Source organism: Orycteropus afer, unplaced genomic scaffold (genome assembly GCF_000298275.1).
Source record: "Orycteropus afer afer isolate SDZICR_OR568_19922 unplaced genomic scaffold, OryAfe1.0 scaffold00001, whole genome shotgun sequence".
Taxonomy (NCBI): domain Eukaryota; kingdom Metazoa; phylum Chordata; class Mammalia; order Tubulidentata; family Orycteropodidae; genus Orycteropus; species Orycteropus afer.
In genome coordinates this window covers 20,721,430-20,744,804 of record NW_006921588.1, presented here as the reverse complement: position 1 = coordinate 20,744,804, position 23,375 = coordinate 20,721,430, and the positions used below count along the sequence as shown (strand labels likewise).

The window sequence follows — 23,375 nt, the reverse complement described above, 5'->3', positions numbered from 1 at the left end:
CCCGGAGACCTGGTCCCTCTCGGGAGGGTAACAAGGGAAAGTGTTCAGTGCAGATCAGTGAGTAAGCACAAGCCCGCCCGTGCTTACCTTGCTCCTGGAGACCCGGTCCCTCTCGGGAGGGTAACACTACTTCATTGAAAATAAACCTACTATCCAAAAAACCAAAAACTCACTGCCGTTGAGTTGATTTTGACTCATAGTGACCCCACATTGGGTTTTAAGGTGGTATCTCTATGGAAGTATGTTGTCCAATCTTCCTTTCAAGGAGTGGCTGGTGGGTTTGAACCGCCAGTCTTCTGGTTAGCAGTCAAATGCCTTAGGCACTATGTCATCAGTAGTACTATATGACCCAGTAATTCCACTCCTAGGTATATACCCAAAAGACTTGAAAACAGAGACTCAGACAAGTACTTATACACCAATGTTCATTGCAGCACTATGTACAATAGCCAAAAGGTGGAAACAACCTCAAGGCCCATTAATGGATGAATGACTAAACAAAATATGGTACATACATACAGTGGAACACTACTCAAACATGTAGGAGAAATGAAGTCTACATATGTGCTACAATACATCTTACAGTACAGATGGAGCTTGAAGACATTATGCTGAGTGAAATAAGTCAATCACAAAATGATGACTATTCTGTGACTTTACTTTAAAAAGGTAAGAGTAGGCAAATGTATACAGCCAAAGTTTATTAGTGGTTTCCATGGGCAAGAGGGAGGGGAAAAAAGGATTATTGCTTATGGAGTACAGATTTTCAGTTTACAGTGATAGAAAAATTGCATTGATTAAGAGTAGGGTTGCATAGGCAATAAATGTAATTGCTGTCAATAAATTGTACATTTGTAAAAATTTGAATTGACAAAGTTATTTGATAGATATATTAAAAAAAAAAAAAAGAGTAGCCGTTGAAGGTTTTTATGTACAAGCAAATAAATACCTCATAGGATTTGGTTCTTTGATTTGGAGGTTTAGGGTCATGGTTTCATACCACACCCCAGTTAATTGGCTAATAACAGGTTTAGTGCTTCTGTTCTACCTCCTAGTTTACTGCACAGTGCCTGGGGTCTTAAAAGGTTGCAAGCAGCCATCTAAGACAGGACAATTGCTCTCTATTTATCTGGAGCAACAGAAAAAGAAGGAGAGTCAGGAATAGTTGGCTAATTGCCTCCATGAACAACTGACTCCTTTGTCATGAGACCAGAAAAACTGGATGGCACCTGGCTACCATCACTGAACATTTTGTTCAATCAATGATTCTACAGAAGCATTCTGAGCAAAAGGAGGCAAATGCAGAACATAATTTCAAATCTTCATGAAATTCAGATTTTCTGGAGTCATGCAAGCTAGATGAATCCCTGAAACTACTGCCCTGGGATAATCTTTAAATCTTCAACAAAAAATATCCCTTGAAGTCTTAAAAAACCAAACAACAGCTTATCTTTACTGGTAAAGAATGTCTGCCTTCAGCATTATGCTCTTTTAACATCACTCTCTGCGGGATCAAACTGACAACTGGAAAGATTAGCTACAAGCCCTTTAGGGGCAGTGAGTTTATGTTAACGAGGGAGGAACAACTCAGAAAAGGAGATGAAAATGGTAGTAACACCACTTGGAGAATATCATCAATGTCACTGAATTGTACAAGTAGAAACTGTTGAATTGGTGTGTGCTCTGCTGTGTCTATGCTCAACGACAACAACAAAAATTATTAAAACAAAAAGTAATAGCAAAACTATCATCATGTTCTATGACCATCTTAATCATGACGGTGCATGCCAAACTATTAAGCTGAGATTTTAAATGCCAACACTGCAAAGGACTAGTGGAATTAAAGGGTCATCTAAGGACTGTAGTTCTCTGTTTTCATAACAGGGAAGAATAAATTCAAGGCTTATGTTGATTCTGGATTTGGAAATAGACAGAAAGCTGGACATACATGGAAGAAATTTTAGTTACATCAAACCACAAGTACTATTGAGAAATCATGAAAAACAAATTTCATGTCAACATTAAGGGCTTTGCAAAATTAATCAGAAGCACTGTTTTTATAAGAGAAAGAGAAAAAAATGAGATGGATAGGCTTTTTTAGAAACAAGATATACCAAATAGTCAAGCACTGAAGACATAGTTGAGCATCCTCAAAGCTATAGATGTCATAATTACACAATGCTATTTATTATATAAGGAGCTCTGGTGGTATAGTGGATAAGGGACTTGACTGCTAACTGGAAGGTCAGTGGTTCAAACCTACCAGCTGCTTCATGGAAGGAAGACTGGGCCATCTACCTCTGTAAAGATGCACAGCCTCAGAAACCCAATGGGGATCGCTGAGTCAGAAATGACTTGATGGCAGTGAGTTGTTTTTGTTTTTGTTTTTAATAGGCTGAGTGACAGCTTGAAAGAAAAGGTACTGATTTACCACATGCACTGGTCACTTATTACGCGGTGTCATATGTATCAGATAAACAGTGACTCTTCCAAAATGCCAAACATGCTATTCATATGGACAAAGCATGTTCCAGCCTCCTGATGACGTCAATTAATTCTCATGAGGAATCATTTTAAATTCTCTCCAGTGAGAGAGTTTCATTATTGCATTTTAGTTTCATTTAAACTCCTTTTCAAGAACTGTGTCTAATAGACCTTCAGAGCATTTCTGGGCAGCTCTAACTTACATAATCTCATTTTTCAAAACTATTCATTACTTTCTCCCCCTCTCAACATCCTCTCACTCCAGCTCAGGGTCTCTCTTGAGGGACCTTGTTGCCTGTTTGGTAATATAGTAGTGCCTACCTTTGAGACTTTTTCTCATTTCTAAATGGAGTGTGCAGAATATGAAGGCAATGTGGGGATAATGTTCCTAAACTTTATTGATTGGCAATGGAATCAGAATTTGCCAGTGAAAATAGCCTACAATCATATCTAGCCAGGATATTATCAAGGATGCATGTGGGGGGAATAGAAGGAAATAATGAAAAATGACAAAAAGAAATGGTTCCATTTCTACTTTTGACATATAAAACAGAAAAAAAGAAAAAAAATACTCAAGTATGTTTTTAAAATCAATACATTGCTAAAAATGAAAATGATGTGCTGTGCCACCAAGTCATTTTATATTCTGTTTGAAATTCTCTAATAAGGAATATAATGTAGCTTCATTTAACAGCACAGTCTATGGCTTTGCTAAATATAGGGGGGACCTAAAAACACCTCTCCAAATAGGCTGCAAGGTAATATACAGTGGAAATTCACCTCACTGATCAGAGAAATTGAACACAATTTACAAATTTGAAAAGCACAACTTTTCAAAGCAAAAGAAAGCCACATTTAGACTGCTCTTCAACTCCTTTTCATCTTCAGGAGAGGACAAGACAACCATGAAAAGAACAAACTAAAAATGCTTAGTTATTGGTCAGAGGAAACACAAAAAATAGAAGAAGGAAAATATTACATTATCTATCTCATAGTTACACGTTTGTGGTCATCATTATTTTTAATAATTCCTAACCATTTAGCATGTTCACTTTTCTATTCTCCTTACAGACATAATGCTTAAGTTTAATTGAATGTATTCACAAATGACAATATAATTTAGGAATAATTTTTCACTTATCTCAAGGTTCTACTCTCCCTGCCCTAATTTGTTAAACATGCAGAATCTCAAATTTTATTTAACCACCTGTTATGGACTGAATTGTGTGTCCCAAAAAAATACTTCTTGCAAATCCTAAACCCCTATACCTGTGGATGCAATCCCATTTGGGGATTTGCATTTTTGTTATGTTAATGACACCTTAACAGTGTAGGGTGCGTTTTAAGTCAATCACCTTTGAGACAGAATTGCAGATTAGGCACAGAGAAGCAAGCACATATGGAGGGAGATAGAGGTCATGCCACAGGAAAGTCACCAAGGAACCGAGGAACAGAAACTGAAAAGAGACAAAGACCTTCCCCTAAGCTGGAAGAAAAAGGCTTCCCCTAGGGTCAGTGCTCTGAATTCAGACTTTTAGCCTCTGAAAAAGTAAGAAAATGAATTTCTGTTCATTAAAGTCATTCATTTATGGTATTTTTGTTATATCAGTACTGGGAAACTAAGATACCACCTATAAATATCCAGCAAGTAGACTACTATCTATGTGTTCATAAGTCCTTGAAGTAAAGATGAAACAATAGGAAGATAATGAACATACACCATGTAGTCCTATGTGCTATGTCAAGATAGAAAGGCATAGTTAATTCCTGGCTCTCCCGTATACAAGTATAATGGTCCAAGATACATTCTTTAAGGCCTCTGACATTCAGTTTTTCCATTCACAGACTGAGTATGATTATAATAGTAATAAAATAAGCAATAGGATTATTGTGAGGATTAAATGAAATAATATATGCAAAATAAAGCACTTATGACATAGAAGACACTTAATCAGTGGTTCCATTATTACGTTTTCTTGTTTGGGGGTCGGGGGGGGTGGGAAGGAAGAAGACAAATAAAGAAAGAACAGCAAAAGACTGTGCATGCTTTTATGATGTCTGTAATTTGCTTTCAATTCTTTAGCAAAGACAATGTGTGTGTGGAGGGGGATAACTTACACAGTGAGGTTTAGCATGCCAGTGAGGAGCAGAGAGAGAGTTGTCCTATCAAGAATTTACACTCCAGGTATGGTCAGTTGATATTTAATCAGAAAGCCACACTCTAATGCAGTTACTACGAGTGTTCAAGATATCTTCATCTGACATCAATGGCATGAGCTTTGTTCATGATAGAAATGGGTTTTCATTAGTGAACTTGGTGGCTTGTTACTCAGCACAGTGGATGCTAGAGATGGACTGATTACCGAAATCAGTAAGGTAAGTGTATTGGTTATAATATTTTAGAGCTATTCCTCATCCTGTATTAATCTAGTAAATCCCAAATTTGTACTCTTAGGAATGCATTCTGAGGCCACTCAATCCTGTTATTGGGTGGAAGGATTCTGGTTGCCTGGTGCTCTGAATAAAAGCAACCAGATTCTGCTTCTGGAATATATCAAGGGGTATTTAGATCATCTAAAACAAAGAGAGCTAGGACTTTGTGAAGCCTATTAAACAGAATGTATGAATATATGACCCCGTTAGCCAATAAATTTTTGTTTAAATAAATGTCTTTATGTGTGGCAGAATTTGGCCTGAGGCCTGCTTTCATTAAAACCAAGTAGCAACGTAATGGGAAAGTAGCCAACTCTCATCTACTTAAAAAATAAAAATGGCAGCTATTATGTAACAAATATAGTCTAATTGTTTGTGACCAAACTGGCTTAGGTCAGTTTGCATCATGCTAGTCTTTCTTTCTTAAATATGTATGTGTGTGTTTATCAGTTTAGAACAGTAATTATTAATTTCTTATGAAATGCATGCATATACAGAATAAATCAAAGAAGTAGAAAGGAAGTAAAATTAGAAATCAAGAGAATACAATTTTTAAGAAGTATAATATTGAAGCTAGTAAAAGTGCAGTGAGTTGGCATTGGAAACTGATAAAACTTTCTGGAGATAAAATAGGTAAACTGTATTAAGAGCTTTAAAAATAAGTGTTTAGTCAATAAACACATGAAAAGATGCTCACCTCCATTAGTCATCAGGGTAATGTAAATCAAAACCACAATGACATACCAGTTCACACTCACTAGGATGGCTAAATTCAAAAAGATAGTAAGTATTAACGAGGATGTAGAGAAATTGCTATCTTCATACAATGCTGATGGAAATGTAAAATGGTGCAATCATTTGGGAATACAGTCTTGCAGTTCCTCAAAAGATTAAATATAGACTTACCATCTGACCAGTAACTCCACTCCTAGGTACACACCCAAGAGAAATGAAAATCAATGTATACACAAAAACTTAAATATGGATACTTATGGCAAAAAAAAAATCACAGCAGGATTATTCATAATAGCCAAGAAGTAGAAAGAACCTAAATGTTCACCAACAGATGAATAGATAAATAAAATGTGGTATATCCATAAAATAGAATATTACTTGGTCATAAAAAATGAAGTGCTGATGTATGGCTGAAGATAAATGAACCTTGGAAACATGCAAAGAAAAAGAAACTTGTCACAAAAGACCAAATAGTATATGATTCCACATATATGAAACATCCAGAATAGGCAAATTCAGAAAGATTGAACGTAGATTGGTGGTTGCCTAGGGCTGGGAGGAAGATGTGCAGTGACTGCTAATGGGAACACATTTCTTTTGAGGATGATGAAAATGTTGTAAAATTGGTTGCAGTGATGCTTGAACCTCTCTGTGAATATACTAAAAACCTTAATTGTAAACATTAAATGAGTGAAATGTATATTTATGATAAAGAATTTGTCTGGGCTTTGTCCTCATTTTGGGGGAGGTAACCTCTAAATGCTTGGAATTACGTATTTGGAGTGTTTTTGTGATTCATAGTGGGCATGTTGGACACATCTAATAGTTCATGCTAACAGGCTCAATCATGATGGGCCTCTCCATAGTTTAGGGCGATGACTCAGGATGGGGGCTGGCCATGCCAGAAAGATCCATCCTGTGATTAGAAGGTTGGAGCTTTGAGCCACCTAATATCAGACCTACCTCTAATGAGGAGAAAGGGGTGGAGATTGAGTGCAATCACATGGCCAATGATTCAACCAATTACACCTATGAAATAAAACTTCAATTAAAACTCTGGACACCAAAGCTCCAGTGAGCTCTCCCTTATTGGCAATATTCTGATTATTGTCACACATCAGTGTGCTGGTAGGGTTACACGACCATCCTAACTCCACAACGAGAAGATAACAAATGCTTTCCATTTGGGATTTTCTCAGATCTCATCTAATGAGTCTGTCCCTTTGCCTTGTTCTGTCTGATTTGCATCCATTTGGTGTACTAAAACTATAATCTTCAGTACATTGAACACTTTGCTGAGCTCTGTGAGTCACTCTAGAAAGTTACTGAAATGGAGGGGTAGTGGCAACCCCAAATTTGTGGTCATCTGGTCAGAAGTGAGGGTGGCCTGGAGATCCCTGAATTTATTGAAGCAAGGGCAGTGTTGCAGAGGACTATGTCCTTGTGAACTTTAACTTGGTACTTGGTATCATAGTAAGTATAGTATGTATGTGAATTATATCTCAATAAAGTGTTTATAAAAAATTAATGTTCAAACCCCGTATCCCAATAATCCTAAACTTTAGTTGGAACCACATGAAATTGCTAATATTGGATAATTTTTTTACTAACAGAACAGCAATTTCTTGTAATTCAGCCTAACAGCTATCCTAAAATATGATGCCAGACCTATGTATAAAAAAGTTCATTACAGTGTAATTTTGTAATACAGTTTTAGAAACAAACTAAATGCTGAGGAATAAAATGATTAAACAAACTATGGTACATTTATATGGTAGAATATAATGTAATCTCATAAATTGTACCTTTGAAAAATTATTTAAAACATGATCAAATACCATGTAGACAACATGATGCAAATTTTGGGAAAATGTATTTATTTATTTATGTTGTTGTTGTGGTTGTTGTTTGCCGTCGAGTCGGCCCCGACTCATAGCGACCCCTCCTTGGGTTTCCGAGGCAGTATCACTAGGGAAGTAGGATTGCCCAACCTTCCTTCCGAGGAGTGGCTAAATACAGAGAAATGTAGTTAAAAATTAACAGCAATTATAACTGAAAAGTAGGATGCTTATAGACAATTTGCATTTTTTCCTTGTAGCTACATATTTTTCTATTACTTTTATAATTAGGAAATAATCTTTTCAGAAAAGGAAAGCACAAAGAAACAAGAAAGACAGTGATACAAAATTCAAAGGTAGCAAAATATACTTGGAATTACCAATTCCACTTTTGAAACAAAACAATTTAAGTTGTCAAAATTCCAAATCAAAATGTAGCTAGTGCTTGGTAAGCAGATTTATAAAGCTCCTTACAAAATCTCTGAGGTCAGCATTCAAAGGTAAAAAGAGACAACCTTGCTCTTTTATTCGCACAATTAACACTAAACCAGTTATTCAAAGACAATTGGCTGTCTGAAATGGAAATCTCCAGTAAACAAGATTGGAAGGAAGGCTGGGCAATCTGCTTCTGAAAAGATACAGCCTCAGAAACTTGGAGAGCTTGCTAGGAGTCAGAAACAACTCAATGGCAGTGAGTTTGGTTTCTTTGGTTAGTAAACACCTTGTTCTAGTTCTTTAAGAACTAAGGATTCTTACTGCCAAGTATTTATTTCTAATCTGCAATTGCAGATCATTTCCCCTTGACCAAACCCGGCAGAAATCAGAGAAAGTTTATAAGAAAGCTAGTTTTTTTGTCATTACACACTTGCAGAAATGGTTCAATCAAAAGACTATTTCAGTTGGAAGTACTTGTTTTTTTGTTGCTCAGATGTTGCACTCTTCTATGAATTGTAGAGATTAGACCCTTGTCTGATATTTCATCACCAAAAATTTTTCCCAGAGTGTAGGTTCTCTCTCTCAGTCTTTGGTGAAGTCTTTTGATGATCATAAACGTTTAACTTTCAGGAGGTCCCAGCCATCTAGTTTTTTTCCTGCTGCTTATACAGTTTTAGTTATGTTTGATAGTGTATTTATGCCATGTATCAGGGCCCCTAAGTTTGCCTCTAGTTTTTCTTTGATGATCTTTATGGTTTTGGGTTTACATTTAAATATCTTTGATCCATCTTGAATTATTGTTTGTATTTGATGAGAGATATGAATCTTGCTTTATTTTTCTGAATGGATAAACATTTGTTAAAGAGTCTGCCTCTTGCCCATTGAATGAGTATTGGCCCTTTATCAAAGATCAGCTGTCCACAGGTGGATGCATTTACTTCTGGGTTCTCACTTCCATTCCATTGGTCTATGTGTCTGTCATTGTACCAATACCAGGCTATTTTGACTACTGTGGCTATAGAGTAGGTTTTGAAATCACAGAGTGTGACGGCCCTTTCTTTGCTCTCCTTCTTTAGTAGTGCTTTACTTAAGGGTCTCCCATTTAAAAAATGAGCAGAGGACATGAACAAATATTTCACCAAAGAAGACATTCAGGTGGCCAACAAAAACATGAAGAAATGCTTGCAATCATTAGCCATTGAACTCAAACAAACAAACTCAGTGCCATTGAGTCAGATCCGACTCATAGCGACCCCTCTTTGGGTTTCTGAAGCAGTATCACTACAGAAGTAGATTGCCCAACCTTCCTTCCGAGGAGTGGCTGGTGGGTTTGAACCGGCAGCCTTCTGGTTAGCAATCAACTACATTAGGCACTACGCTACCAGAGCTCAATGCAAATCAAAACAATGAGATACCATCTCACTCCAGCATTAATAGCAAAGTTCAGAAACATAGGAAAAAAAAATGCTGATGAGAGCATTGAGACACTGAAACCCTCATACCCTGCCGGTGGGACTGCAAAATAGAGCAACTACTGTGGAAAATGGTATGGCACTTCCTTAAAAATTGGAAATAGAAATATCATATGATCTAGCAACCCCACAACTAGGTATATATCTTAGAGAAATAAGAGCCATGACATGAACAGATATATGCACACCCATGTTCATAACAGCATTATTCACAATAGCAAAAAGATAGACATAGCCTAAGTGCCCATCAACAGATGAACAGATAAACAAACTATGGTACATACACACAACAGAATATTATGCAATGTTAAAGAATAATGACAAATCCATAAAACACCTCGTAACATGAATGAACCTGGAACACTTTATGCTGAGTGAAATAAGTCAATCGCAAAGGGACAAATATTGTATGAGACCACTACTATAAAAAGCCAAGAAAAGGTTTACACAGAGAAAGAATCATTCTTTGATGGTTACCAGGATGGCAGGGAATAGGAGAGACAGTCACTTGATGGTAGACATATTAATTTGAGTGAAGGGAAAGGCAATATACAATAAGAGGGAGATCAGCACAATATCACTAAGGCAAAGGAAGACACTGAGAGGTGCACAGAGTTACAGACAATGAAAGTAAACACTACTACATACACAATCTTGCAATATCAGTAATAATAAACAATGATCTATGAGTGGATACATAGGCAGACATGCAAGCTAAGCAGTTATGGGTAAGTGAATGAGACTACATCTACAAGCATATATAGGTTTAGCAGAGGATATTTCTATATACATAGAGCAAATGAGGGCAAGAGGTTTGAAAATCTAACAAATGGAATATAGGCAGAAAAGGAAAAAATAAAAGAGATGAGAGCACAAAGGGCAATTCTTTTAGCATTTGAGTATCTAAAAAAAAAAAAAAAAAAAGCAGTATTTATGTTGTTATTGTTGTTATGTGCCATCGAGTTGGACCCAACTCATAGTGACCCCTCCTTGGGTTTCTGAGGAGGTATCACTATGGAAGTAGATTGCCCAATCTTCCTTCTGAGGAAACCCACCAGCCTTCTGGTTAGCAGTCAAATGCTTTAGGCACTATGTTAATAGTAAAAAAATAAACTTGCCTGACAGAGTTCTCATAATACCATTACGCATGCATATAATAAAGGAGCTCTGGTGGCTCAGTGCCTAAGGTATTTGATTACTAACCACGAAGGTTGGTGGTTCAAACCCACCAGCTACTCCGTGGAAGGAAGACAGGGCTATCTACTTCTGTAAAGATTTGTTGCCTCGGAAACCTAATGGGGGTTGCCATGAGTAGGAATTGACTTGATAGCAGTGGGTTTGGTTTGTTTTTTTGGTTATGTATATCACAAGATGCTTTTTTAAAAATAGCTATTTGAAAAATACTTTTGAAAAGCCCTTTTGTCTAGAAGCTAATTCTTCAGAAAATGACAGAGGAAGCCTGTCCATTTAGGTACCTTTTCCATCAAATTAATTCTATTAAACTAATTAGTTGTTTGGGGGTTGGATGTTATGGTAGGGTTAGAGCTTGCAGCCATGTCTAAAGGATTTCAATAAAATAATAACAAAATTAATTCAAATCTTATGCAAGTCACATGTCTATGAGCCACATTCAGTCTTCTGAGGCCACACATTTATCACCCCTCTCAGTGTGAGCTTGTAAAATCCTCCCCATTATCTGGTGTGAGTCCCAGATCTGCTGCAGTTAACAGAACTACAGCTCCTGCAGAAAGAAGCTCGTTAGCATCATTCTTGCACCATGTTCAGCACCAACTGGCAGGGCAGCATCACCAGTAACAAGTTCCTGGAACATGGCCAGTTCTACAACAGCCAAACTCAGTTGGCTGTATTCCAGCACAGCAAGGAGTCTGAACATGTCGGTGGGATGGATAGCAACAGGGTAGCAAAGCTCTCCAAATTATGAGTTGTAGAGTGGTGGCCACAGGCCAAAGAAACTGTGTACCCAAAGAAGAACTTCAAGCCACAACAGCTTATGTCTACTGTTGGAAAGTAACTGCAATAGATATATCATACTTTATGCAAAACTGCAAGAAGAAATGGCTTCTTTAGGAATGAGGTATGGGCAACCTGGGAAGGGTAGAAAATTTCTGTTTCCCAGGTTTCATCCTAGCATGCCCACACATCTTAATAGATCACAAATGTTTGCTCCCGTCCAGGTCTCATTATTTTGTTCTGCAAAATAATACCTCCTTTACTCAACCAGGAATAACAAATTGATGAATTAATTGCTTGCAAAGAGTCCAGTTATATTGCTTAAACCAGCTGGTATATACATATCACTGAAAAACAGGAACATTTGCTTGAAACCCATGAAGTGAACCAGGAAATACTAATCATCTATTCTGCTTTTGTGTGTATTTCTAACATAAATTACCAAACTAATAATTTGTCAGTATGTAATTTAAATTATTAATGTGTGCACATGTAGACTATATTTTACATAAAAGTCTCACTACTGCTGATAAAATTATTGTTAATTAAGTATGATTATAAAGTCATTAAAATAATTTTTTAAGCTGGATGACTAGATAAAGATCTGTCAGGTAAAGATTCTGCACTGGATGAGGGTCAAGGTAGTGGGGAATGGATTTCACAGTCCCTCCGGTCTCTTCCAACCATTATTACATAATAAAGCACAGCCACTGAATCTTAGTTACAGAATTTTCAAGAAACTCAATAGGATCCTTTGAATAACTATGTTAGTCCAGAAATATACCACATTTAATTTTTAATTTACTCTCAGGCAAATGATTGTTTTTTAGTTTTGCTTTGCAAAATGTTTTAAAATTATGCCAAATATAACTTATAGCATCCAGAAGTTGACATTTTAAGATATTAAGACATATAGATCATATCATGCTAAGTATGTAATAAATTTACCATTACCCCTATGAATGATGATATGGCAGTTATGTGTACAAAGTAAAATAACAAATAGGGCTCAAATTATTTTAGTTTGACTTTGAAATACATGTTGAGATATTTAATGATGCTCCATTTATTGATAACAAATGCTACCCCATGAGCTTTACACCTATTATCTAATATACTCCTCACAGCATCCCTATAATAGAGGTTCTGAGGTTCAGAGGGATTCAGCAACTTGCTCAAGGTCACAGCTAACAAGTAGCAGAGCAAAGACTTGAACTTGCCTTGGAGCCTCTCTGACTCCAAAGCTCTGTACCTATCCACTAACCACAAGGTTTCTGTTTAGCTTCCTTGTTTCCTTACTTGTAGGCAACACTGAAATTACTTTTGTTTGCTGGAGTTTATGCTGTTGAATGTGGGAGGAAGCTGCCTCAAGCTTGCTGACAGATTAAGGAAATACAATTTGGGTTTTAAAATGCGAATTGAACAAAGCTGGCAGCCTCTGTGAAAATAGGTAGATGCATGCCACGACCATTGTAAATGGGTTCAATATTTCCAAAAGCTATATGATAGCACGGAATGAGAGCTATAAACTTTTTCTTGCCCAGCAATTTCAGCTTTTGGAATATATCCCAAGGAAATAACACAAAGAAAAAAGTAATTCATCAAATATACTCATACAAGGGGTGTTTATATTAGTGAAAAACTGAAAACAACTCAAATTCCCAGTAGTAAGGCAATGACTAAGAAAAGTAGGCTATACAGAAAAAGAAGAAGAAAACTTTATAACCCCTAAAAATGGTAAATGTCGACTGCATGCATATACTGATATATGTTTGAGAAATAACTTTAAAAGCATAATATAAATTAATATAATGATTAGCATAACAGTCTAACACAATCTGTACAACCAAGTAAACAGTAAATTCAAAAGAGAATATTGAATTTATAAAGAAACGTATCTCCCTTTTTATTGATGAAACTCCAACTTCATAAGATTACCTGGCATATACATTGTGCTTAATAAAAAACTTAGAGATTTAAACTACACAGAAAGAATTTTTTTTCAACTGAGAGTTGGCTGTACCTTATATGTATAGTACGTTGTCAGTAAATACTATTTTTTTTTTTTTTGATAACTTACTATATGCTAGGTACTCTTCTAAATTCTTTCTCTGTATTCTCTCATTTAATTCTGCACAGCCCTAAGAGATTGGTAATACTATTATCCCTCTTCTCACAGGAAGAAAATGAGGCACAGAGAAGTTAAGCAACTTGCCCAGGGTTACAGAGGCCATAGCAGAGATGGAAGTTCAACTAAAGTGAACTCATTATAGGGCCTGTGTGCAGCCTTTATGCACACTGTCTTCCCTAATTTGGAAGAAGTATCTAGCATCTGGTAGCATAGTGGCTAAGGCACTTGACTGCTAACAGAAGGCTGGCGGTTCAAATCCACCAGCCACTTCTCGGAAGGAAGATGGGGCAATCTACTTCCGTAGTGATACTGCCTCGGAAACCCAAGGAGGGGTTGCTATGAGTCGGGTCCGACTCGACAGCACATAACAACAACAACAACAATCTAGCACTTGCTCCTTCCCTTTTATTGTTACTATATTGTATCTTCTGTCCTTCCTCTTTGCCATTCCTATTTGTTTACAATACATAGAATTCTTGGGAGAAAGAACAACAATATCTTGTAGAGGATGGAATTAGAACTCTATCATGGATACACAGGATCACTGCAGAAGGAAAAAATATAGAAGTTGGAGAAAAGAAATACTCAAATGACAATGAATCTAAGAAATAAGCTGCCTGGTGACAAATCTAGAACATTTTAAATTCAGAAAATACTATATTTTTAAATAAAATTTATGTTTTACCATTGTCTGGTTTCTTACATTTTGCAAAGTACCTTTCATTTATGATCTTATTGAATGATCATGTCACAGCAGAGTAGATAGTATAGCTGACAAATGAAGAAACTGAGTTTCGGAGGTTAAGTAGATCACCAAAACCAGCTGCTTGCCATTAGATGAGCTGAGACCTGGTCCCAGGCCTTCGTTGACGATGAAGCTAAACATTGATGTCGCTGAAGACAAGTCCAAAGCCCTGTGCAAACACTTTGTTTAAATCACCAGCACTCATGAAGTTCTATCTCACCAGTATAAAGCCATTGAGAAAAGTCCAGAACGCAAAATGTATTGTAAAGGGAATTAAGGATGAGAACTAAATATTTGGGATTTGGGTTATTCAATTCCACTAAAGAAATGACCTCAATAAAGGACTCTCTGACCTTAAGAATCTTCTTGTTTCCTTATAATCATGTTTTATGTTGACTTTTTTTGAATCAGAACTTTTGTATTAATTTAATGCATTAGCATTTAGCACTGGCAAACAGCAACCCACATCCAGAAGATTAAATTATGAAGTTTTTATTTATTTTTTTATCAAATAGGAGTATGTTGCAGTTGTTCTTAGGTACCGTCAAGTTGTCTCTGACTCACAGCAGCCCTAGGTAAGATGAAGAACTCTACGTGGCACAAAATACTGTCATGTCCTGTGCCATCCTCGCAATCCCTGCTATTGGAGGATTCCAAAAGCAAAAGCCACTGCCACTGACCTGATGCCAAATCACAGAGAACCCCATTGGGTTTCTGAGGCGGTAGGTAGTGTAGTGCCTAAGGCACTTGACTGCTAACCAGAAGGTTGGCGGTTCAAACCCAACCACTCCTCGGAAGGAAGGTTGGGCTATCTATTTCCTTAGTGATATCATCTCAGAAACCCAAGGAGGGGTCACTATGAGTCGAGTCCAATGCGACGGGACATAACAACAACAACAAATCTTGCCCAGTCTTGCTTCTGCAGAGTGGCTGGTGGGTTTGAACCACCAACCTTCTGGTTAGTAGTCAGATGCCTTAGTCACTGTACTACCATACTCCTTTTATTGGAATACAATAATCATCAAATTTAAGAAATCTGAGGTTTGTTTTTACCACAAATTTTATAAAATTTCCAACAGATCTTATTTAATATGGAAATGATCACTTCAAAGCCAGAACTTCAATTTCATCAACAGTCTCTTTTTCAATATGAACCAGTGAATAAACTACTGGTGAAAGAATTTAGAATATCAGAGCAAATATATATATATATATCTCACTCCTACCAAGGTCAATTGTTCTTCAGGGACAAAAACAATGTTCTTTTTTATTGGCGATTTGGAATAATAATTAAATAGTGTTCATTTTATTGAGATTTTTATAAAAGAAATTAGAAAATAATTCTTCCTAGTCGTTATGAAAATACAGGAAAAAGTGCTGAGTTTCTGAAACACAATAATCTTTATCTGCCCTTGGGCCATGGGTGGTAGTGGTGTGATCCTCAATTAAAAAGCTTAGTTATAAAGAAAATAAAGACAAGGGAATAACAAGAATACTACTAAGGCTTATAATGAAATGCTATATAAGAAAAAGATAAAGTAATTATTTTCAATTACACTACATTCTATGAAATATCAAAAAAAAAAAAAACACTCCCATTATACTTTGTATAACTCCAGAAAAACTCTTTGATACCTGAATGGGCTATCTAACAGCTACTTATGTAATTCCTATACTTTTCAGAGAGATTGACAATCAGTGATTAAAAAGGAAAGTACAAGGCATGAAGAAATGCATGAAATCTTACTTTTTCATCATCTTCAGTAAATGGAGCACCTTCAGGAATTTTATTTATCGCTTGGGCCACACCGATAATCTCGCCATCACTGCTTCGGATAGGCATGCACAATAGAGATTTTGTCTTGTATCCAGTTAGTTTGTCAATTTCATCATTGAATCTTCGGTCCTAAAAATAAGACAGAGAAAGCACAAACTGCACTGTCAGGGAGAAGGAGAAGTAAAGTGTACTTCTGTATATGATCCTTTATCACTGGGAACTTTCCCCACTAATTTTAAATCCAATAACAGATTTCATTTCATGTTCAATTCAAAGGAATAAAATGATAACAAATAATTGCCATAAATATTATCATGCTAAATGAAGAAAGACTTTAAACTTGACCACAACATATCAAAATTGGGATCGGAGCAAGTGTAAAAAGAGAATCCCACAGTAGGCTATTAAAATGTTCCTTCACAAAGACAACTGGCTATGAAATATCATATAAAATACATAATAAAAATATATTAAAACACTATGAAAAATATGAGGAAAAGCACTACTTCAGGATAATCTTTCTGGTCAGAACAATCCTGTGAGAAAAGAAGCTATGAGTTCTTTATAGAATGCATGTTAATAGATGTACAAGGAATAATGGAAATACAGTCTCCATTTGGCAGCTGTCAATATAATAATGGATGCAAACAAGGATTATCAATGAATGCCAATATCACAGGATGAAAGGTTGTTAAACAGGATGTTCACACAGTCTCATAGTATCACCTCAAAAATTCCTTATTCATTACAAAAGAGAAAAGCCATCTTTACAATACAGAGATCTGTGGACACCACCTTAAACAAGTAATCAAACTCATTAACAAGACAAAATGACATCGTTTACCTCCTAATGTAATATAATAGGAAGGACACAACACCACCTATGGAGTATTCTCATCAAATGTGTAGTATGAATTTAAGCATGAAGGGGGGACAAGAAAAGTATAGGTTATTGGTTATCAATCAGAAGACTGACTGGATGCTTCAAAAATGTTAATGTCAGAGAGACAAAACTTTTAAATGAAAATAAACCCATGGAATGTACTGATGTAAAAGAAGACTTAAGAGACCTGAAAGCCAGATATAATGTGTGATTTTTCACTGGAAATTGTATTTAAAAAAATCCATAAAGAACATCTTTGGAAGGACAATTAGAGAAAGTGCAACATGAGCTTTATGTTACATAAATGTTACATTGTATCAATATAAATTTTCTTGGATGTAGTTGTAATTATGTAGGAAATGTCCTTGTTTTTTAGGACATACATGCTAGAGTATTGGGCCATGAAATGTCATGAAACCTTCAATTTACTTTGAAATGGTCAAATACATGCATAAATAAATAAAAGAAAGAAAAAAAATGGTTCTTGAGAGGATAACAAGCATTTAAAGGGAAAAAAAAAAATGGCTCTTGAGAGGATAACAGGCACTTAAAAAGCTGCAAAGGAGATGATGTACTGGATCCAGCCTCACTGCTTCAAGCTAGGGGCTGGAATACAGCATCTCCCAATGTTTTCCACACCCCCTAGTTAAAGGAGGCAAAAATAAAATTTTGCAACAAAAACAAAACTTTGTAACTTACCAAGTGGAGAATCAATTTTATATGACTAAAAGCTAGGGAAGAAGCCCTGATGGCACGATGGCTAATGAGCCCTGGTGGCACAGTGGCTAAAGCACTTGCTTACTGCTCCTCAGGAGAAAGATGTGGCAGCCTGCTTCCATAGCCTTGAAAATCCAATGGGGCAGTTCTACTCTGTTCTATAGGGTCACTATGAGGCAGAATCGACTAGAGCAAAGGGTTTGTTTGGTTTTTGTAAGGGCTAGGGCGTAGTGCAAGGGTGTTCAGTGATAGAGTTCCTGCCTTCTGTGTGGGAGATCTGGCTTGATTCTGGCCAACGCATCTCATGCACAGCCATCATTCCCACCAGGAGAGGCTTGCACATAGTTATGACGCTGAACAGGTTTCAGTGGAACTTTCATGCTAAGAAAGCTTTCAGGCTTTCTAGGAAGAAAGGTTGAAAATGAAAACTTCCAAAAAAAAAAAAGTTTTAATTTTCAACCTTTCTTCCTAGAAAGCCTGAAAGCTTTCTTAGCCTGAAAGAGATGAAGGTGAAAGTCTGTAAATGAAGAGCATCAAGAAGATTGCTAAATCAGTTTATTAAACAAGGTGATACACCCTTTGACCTAAGTCAGTTGTCCTCTACTCTGGATGCATATGAGAATTACCTAAGAAGCTTTCCAAAACTACCAATGTCTGGGCCCTACCTCACCCCAAATGACTTAACCAATAACAGACACTGGTACTTTTTAAAATGCTCCCAGGTGATTCTCACATAAATACAGAGGGGAGAACCAATGTTTTGAATGATAGAGAGCTTAGTCACTAGTGAGATCAATATTACTCACTGAAAAGCTTTCAAATGAGAATGAACAAGGAGAGTGGCACATATAGTGGTTGCATATTGGTTGTGTGGACCATGCTGAACTGAATTCAAAATTCTACTCTGGAGTAGGTATGGCCTGTCTGCTCCTACCTTTGTGATAATCTGCATCTCTGGATAAGAATGTCTTATCCAACAAAGACCAATGTTGAGTAGAATAACCACCCAGGATATGGGCATCCATTGCCAAAGTATTCAAAGCCACATGAAAACAGCAGACACTGGGAATTTTCCGCATGACCAAGGGTCCCAAAAAATGTTATAAATTCTCCCCATCATCTCCATAACTCTCCACACCCACTGAACTTATAACTCATGGAGAAAAATAATTGTGCTGATACACATGACCATTATTCAAGCTAGATTCAGAAGAGTTCATGGAAGGAGGGATATAACTGCTGATGTCAGATGACTCTTGGCTGAAAGCAAAGGATACCAGAAGCATGTTTACCTGCATTTTATCAACTATGCAAAGACATTTGACTGTGTGGATCATAACAAATTATGGATAACATTGTGAAGAATGGAATTCAGAATACTTAATTGTGCTCATGAAGAATGTGTACATAAGCCAAAAGGCTATTTTTTGAACAGAACAGCATATACTGCATGATTTAAAATCAGGAAGGGTGTGTATCAGGGTTGTATCCTTTCACCATACTTATTCAATCTTTATGCTGAGAAAATAATCCAAGAAGTTGGACTATATGAAGAAGAACGTAGCATCAGGATTGGAGGAAGACTCATTAACTACCTGTGATATGCAGATGACACAACCTTGGTTGCTGAAAGTGAGGATGACTTAAAGCACTTACTGATGAAGATTAAAGACAACAATATTCAGTATGGATTACTCCTCAACATAAAGAAAACAAAAGTTCTCACAACTGGACCAATAAGCAACATCATGAGAAATGGAGAAAAGACTGAAATCGTCAGGGATTCATTTTACTTGAGTCCACAATTAACGCCCGTGGAAGCAGCAGTCAAGAAATCAGACATCCTTATTGCACTGGGCAAATCTAATGCAAAAGACTTCTTTAAAGTGTTAAGGAGCAAAGATATAACTTTGAAGAGTAAAGTGCACCTGATCCAAGCCATTATATTTTCAATCGCCTCATATGCATGTGAAACCAGGACAATGAATAAGGAAGACTGAAGAAGAGTTGACACCTTTAAATTGTGGTGTTGGTGAAGAATACTGAAAATAATCATGGGCTAGCAGAAGAACAAACAAATCTGTCCTGAAAGAAGTACAGCCAGAATACTCCTTAGAAGCAAGAATGCCCAGACTTCGTCTCACCTATTTTGCTCATGTTGTCAGGAGGGGCTAGTCCCCAGAGAAGGATATCATGCTTGGTAAACTAGAGGTTCACTGAAAAAATGAAGACCTTCAACTGCAATACACAGTGCCTGTAATGATGAGCTCCAGCATCAAGGATAGTGCAAGGCTGGACAGTGCTTCATTCTGTTGTACACAGGGTCACTATGAATTGCAGCCAACTCAATGACATCTAACAACAACAATGTGATGATTAATGAATGATCTTCCAATTTAAAAGCTAGAAAGGAAGTTTTATTGCATTAAGTTTTGTTGTTGTTGTGTGTCATTAAACTGATTCCAACTAATGGTGGCCCTAGAGGACAGAGTAAACCTGCCCCATAGGGTTTCCAAGATTATAATCTTTACGGGCACTTGGGATGCCCCCTAAGCAGCAGGAAAGCAGGGTAAAGGAGAGAAAAAGCTAGGGGGACCAGGACAGAGGGAGGAAGCAGCAGCAGGGATCCAGGAAAGGGGAGGGGCCCAGGCCATGCCCCCCAAGTGGTGGGAAAGTGGTGGAAAGGAGAGAAAAAGTCAGAGGGACCAGGACAGAGCACTGAAGAAGCAGCAGGGATCCTGGTAAGGGAAGGGTGGAGAGGTTTCAAACAGCTAAGGGAAACAAACTTGTCTGTTGGTTTTGTCCTACTGTGGTGGCGTGTTGCTGTGAGGTGTGAGGCTAAGCCACTGGTGTTTCAAACCCACCAGGGTTGCACATGGTGCACAGGTTTTGGGGCAGCTTGAAGACTGAGACAGACTAGAAAGAAGGAAGAGGCCATCCACTTCTCAAAGAATTGGCCAGGAAAAACCTTATGAATAGAAGAAAAACATTGTCTGATACATTACTGCACAACTTTATGAATAGCTTGGAAACGTTGTCCAATACAGTGCAGAAGGATGAGCCACTTAGGTCAGAAGGGTCTCAAAATATGACTGGGAAAGAGCTGCATCATCAGAGTAGAACCAGCCTTACTGATATGGATAAGGTAAAGCTTTAGAGATCCTCATTTGCAGATGTAACATGACTCAAATTGAGAAGAAACAGCTGCAAACATCCATTAATAATCAGAACATGAATGTACGAAGTATGAATCGAAGAAAATTGGAAGTTGTCAAAAATGAAATAGAACACATAAACATTGCTATCCTAGGCATTAGTGAGCTGAAATGGACTGGTTTTGGACCTTCTGAATCAGATAACCATATGATCTACTATGCCGGAAATGACAATTTGAAGAGGAATGGCATGGCATTCATCATCACAAAGGATGTTTCAAGATCTATCCTAAAGTACAATGCTGTCAGTTATAGGATAATATCCATACACCTGCAAGGAAGACCAGTTAATAAGACTATTACTCAAATTTGCACCAACCACCAAAGCCAAAGATGAGGAAATTGAGGATTTTTATCAACTTCTGCAGTCTGAAATTGACTGAACTTGCAATTAGGATGTGTTAATTATCACTGGTGACTGGACTGCAAAAGTTGGAAGCAAAGAAGAATCACCAGTAATTGGAAAATTTGGCCTTGGTAACAGAAATAATGCTGAAAATCACAAGATAGAATTTTGCAAGACCAATGACTTATTCATTGCAAATACCTTTTTTCAACAACACAAACGGTGGCTATACACATGGACTTGGCCAGATGGAACAAACAGGAATCAGACTGACTATATCTGTGGCATGAGGTGATGGAAAAGCTCAGTATCTTCAGCCAAAACCAAGCCAGGAGCTAATTGTGGAACAAACCATCAACTGCTCGTATGCAAGTTCAACTTGAAGTTAAAGACAATTAAAACAAGTCCACGAGAGCCAAAATATGATCTTGAATATATCCCTCCTGAATTTAGAGACCATCTAAAGAATAGATTTGATGCATTGAACACCAATGACCGAAAACCAGAAGAATTGCGGGATGACATCAAGAACATCATCCATGAAGAAAGCAAGAGATCACTAAAAAGATGAGAAAAGAAGACCAAAATGGATGACAGAAGAGACTCTGAAACTTGCCCTTGAGAGGGGAGTAGCTAAAGCAAATAGAAGAAATGACGAGATAAAAGAGCTGAACAGAAGATTTCAAAGAGCAGCTTGCGGTAACAAAGCCAATTGAAATGTACAAAGACCTGGAGTGTTAGCAAACCAAAAGAGAAGAACATGCTCAGCATCTCTCAAGCTGAAAGAACTGAGGAAAAAATTTAAGCCTTGAGTTGCAATATTGAAAGATTCTGCAGGCAAAATATTGAATGATGCAGGAAACATCAAAAGAAAATGGAAGGAATACACAGAGTCACTGAATCAAAAAGAAATGGTCAGTCTTCATCCATTTCAGGAAGTGGCATATGATCAAGAACTAATGGTACTGAAGGAAGAAGTTGAAGCTGCACTGAAGGAATTGGTGAAGAACAAGTTTCCAGGAATTGACAGAATACCCACTGAGATATTTCAACAAATGGATGCCCCAATGGAGGCACTCACTCGGTTATGCCAAAATCTAGATTTGGAAGACTGCCACCTGGTCAACTGACTAGAAGAGTCAGTTGTACCTATTCCAAAGAAAGGTGATCCCACAGAATGTGGAAATTATTGAACAATATCATTAATATCACACACAAGTAAGATCTTACTGAAGATAATTCAAATGGTTGCAGCAGTATCTTGACAGAGAACTTCCAGAGGTGCAAGCTGGATTCAGAAGAGGATGTGGAACAAGGGCTATCATAGCTACTGTCAGATGGATCTTGGCTCAAGGTGAAGAATACCTGAAAGATGTTTAGTTGTGTTTCATTGACTATGCAAAGGCATTTGATTTTGTGGATCATAACAAATTATGGATAACATTAAGAAGAATGGAAATTCCAGAACACTTATTTGTACTCATGAGGAACCTGTACACACACCAGGAGGCTGTCATTTAAACAGAACAAGGGGACACTGTGTGGTTTAAAATCAAGAGGGGAGTTGTCATTGTTATATCCTTTCACCATACTTAGTCAACTGGTATGCTGAGCAAATAATCTGAGAGGCTGAAATATATGAAGAAGAATGTGGCATCAAGATTGGAGGAAGAATCATTAACAACCTGCGATATGCTGATGATACAACTTTGTTTGCTGAAAGTGAGAATGGCTTGAAGTACTTACTGATGAAGATCGAAGAATACAGTCTGCAGTATGGATTACATCTCAATATAAAGAAAACAAAAATCCTCACAACTGGACCAATGAGCAGCATCATGATAAATGGAGAAAAGATTGAGGTTGTCAAAGATTTCACATTGCTTGGTTCTGCAATTGATGCCAATGGAAGCAGCAGTCAGGACATCAGATGACATATAGCACTGGGCAAGTCAGCTGCAAAGGACCTATTTCAGGTGCTGAGGATCAAAGATGTCTCCTTGAGGACTAAGGTGTGCCTGACACAAGCCATGATATTTTCAATCACCTCATATGCACGTGAGAACTGGACAATTAATCAAGAAGACCAAAGAAGAATTGATGCTTTTGAGTTGTGGTGCTGGTGAAGAATGCAGCATACCATGGACTGCTAAAAGAACTAACAAATTTGTCCTGGAGGAAGTGCAGCCGGAA

At 37.3% G+C, this 23,375-nt stretch overlaps 1 protein-coding gene across 1 annotated transcript in view; it reads right to left on the bottom strand.

Moving 5' to 3' along the window:
* PDE11A (phosphodiesterase 11A) overlaps positions 1 to 23,375 on the bottom strand; it is a 592,677-nt gene that overhangs the window by 520,881 nt on the left and 48,421 nt on the right. The window contains exon 2 of the mRNA XM_007937915.2: positions 15,992 to 16,150. Coding sequence (XP_007936106.1) covers positions 15,992 to 16,150 — 159 coding nt within the window. The remainder of the gene's footprint in view (positions 1 to 15,991; positions 16,151 to 23,375) is intronic.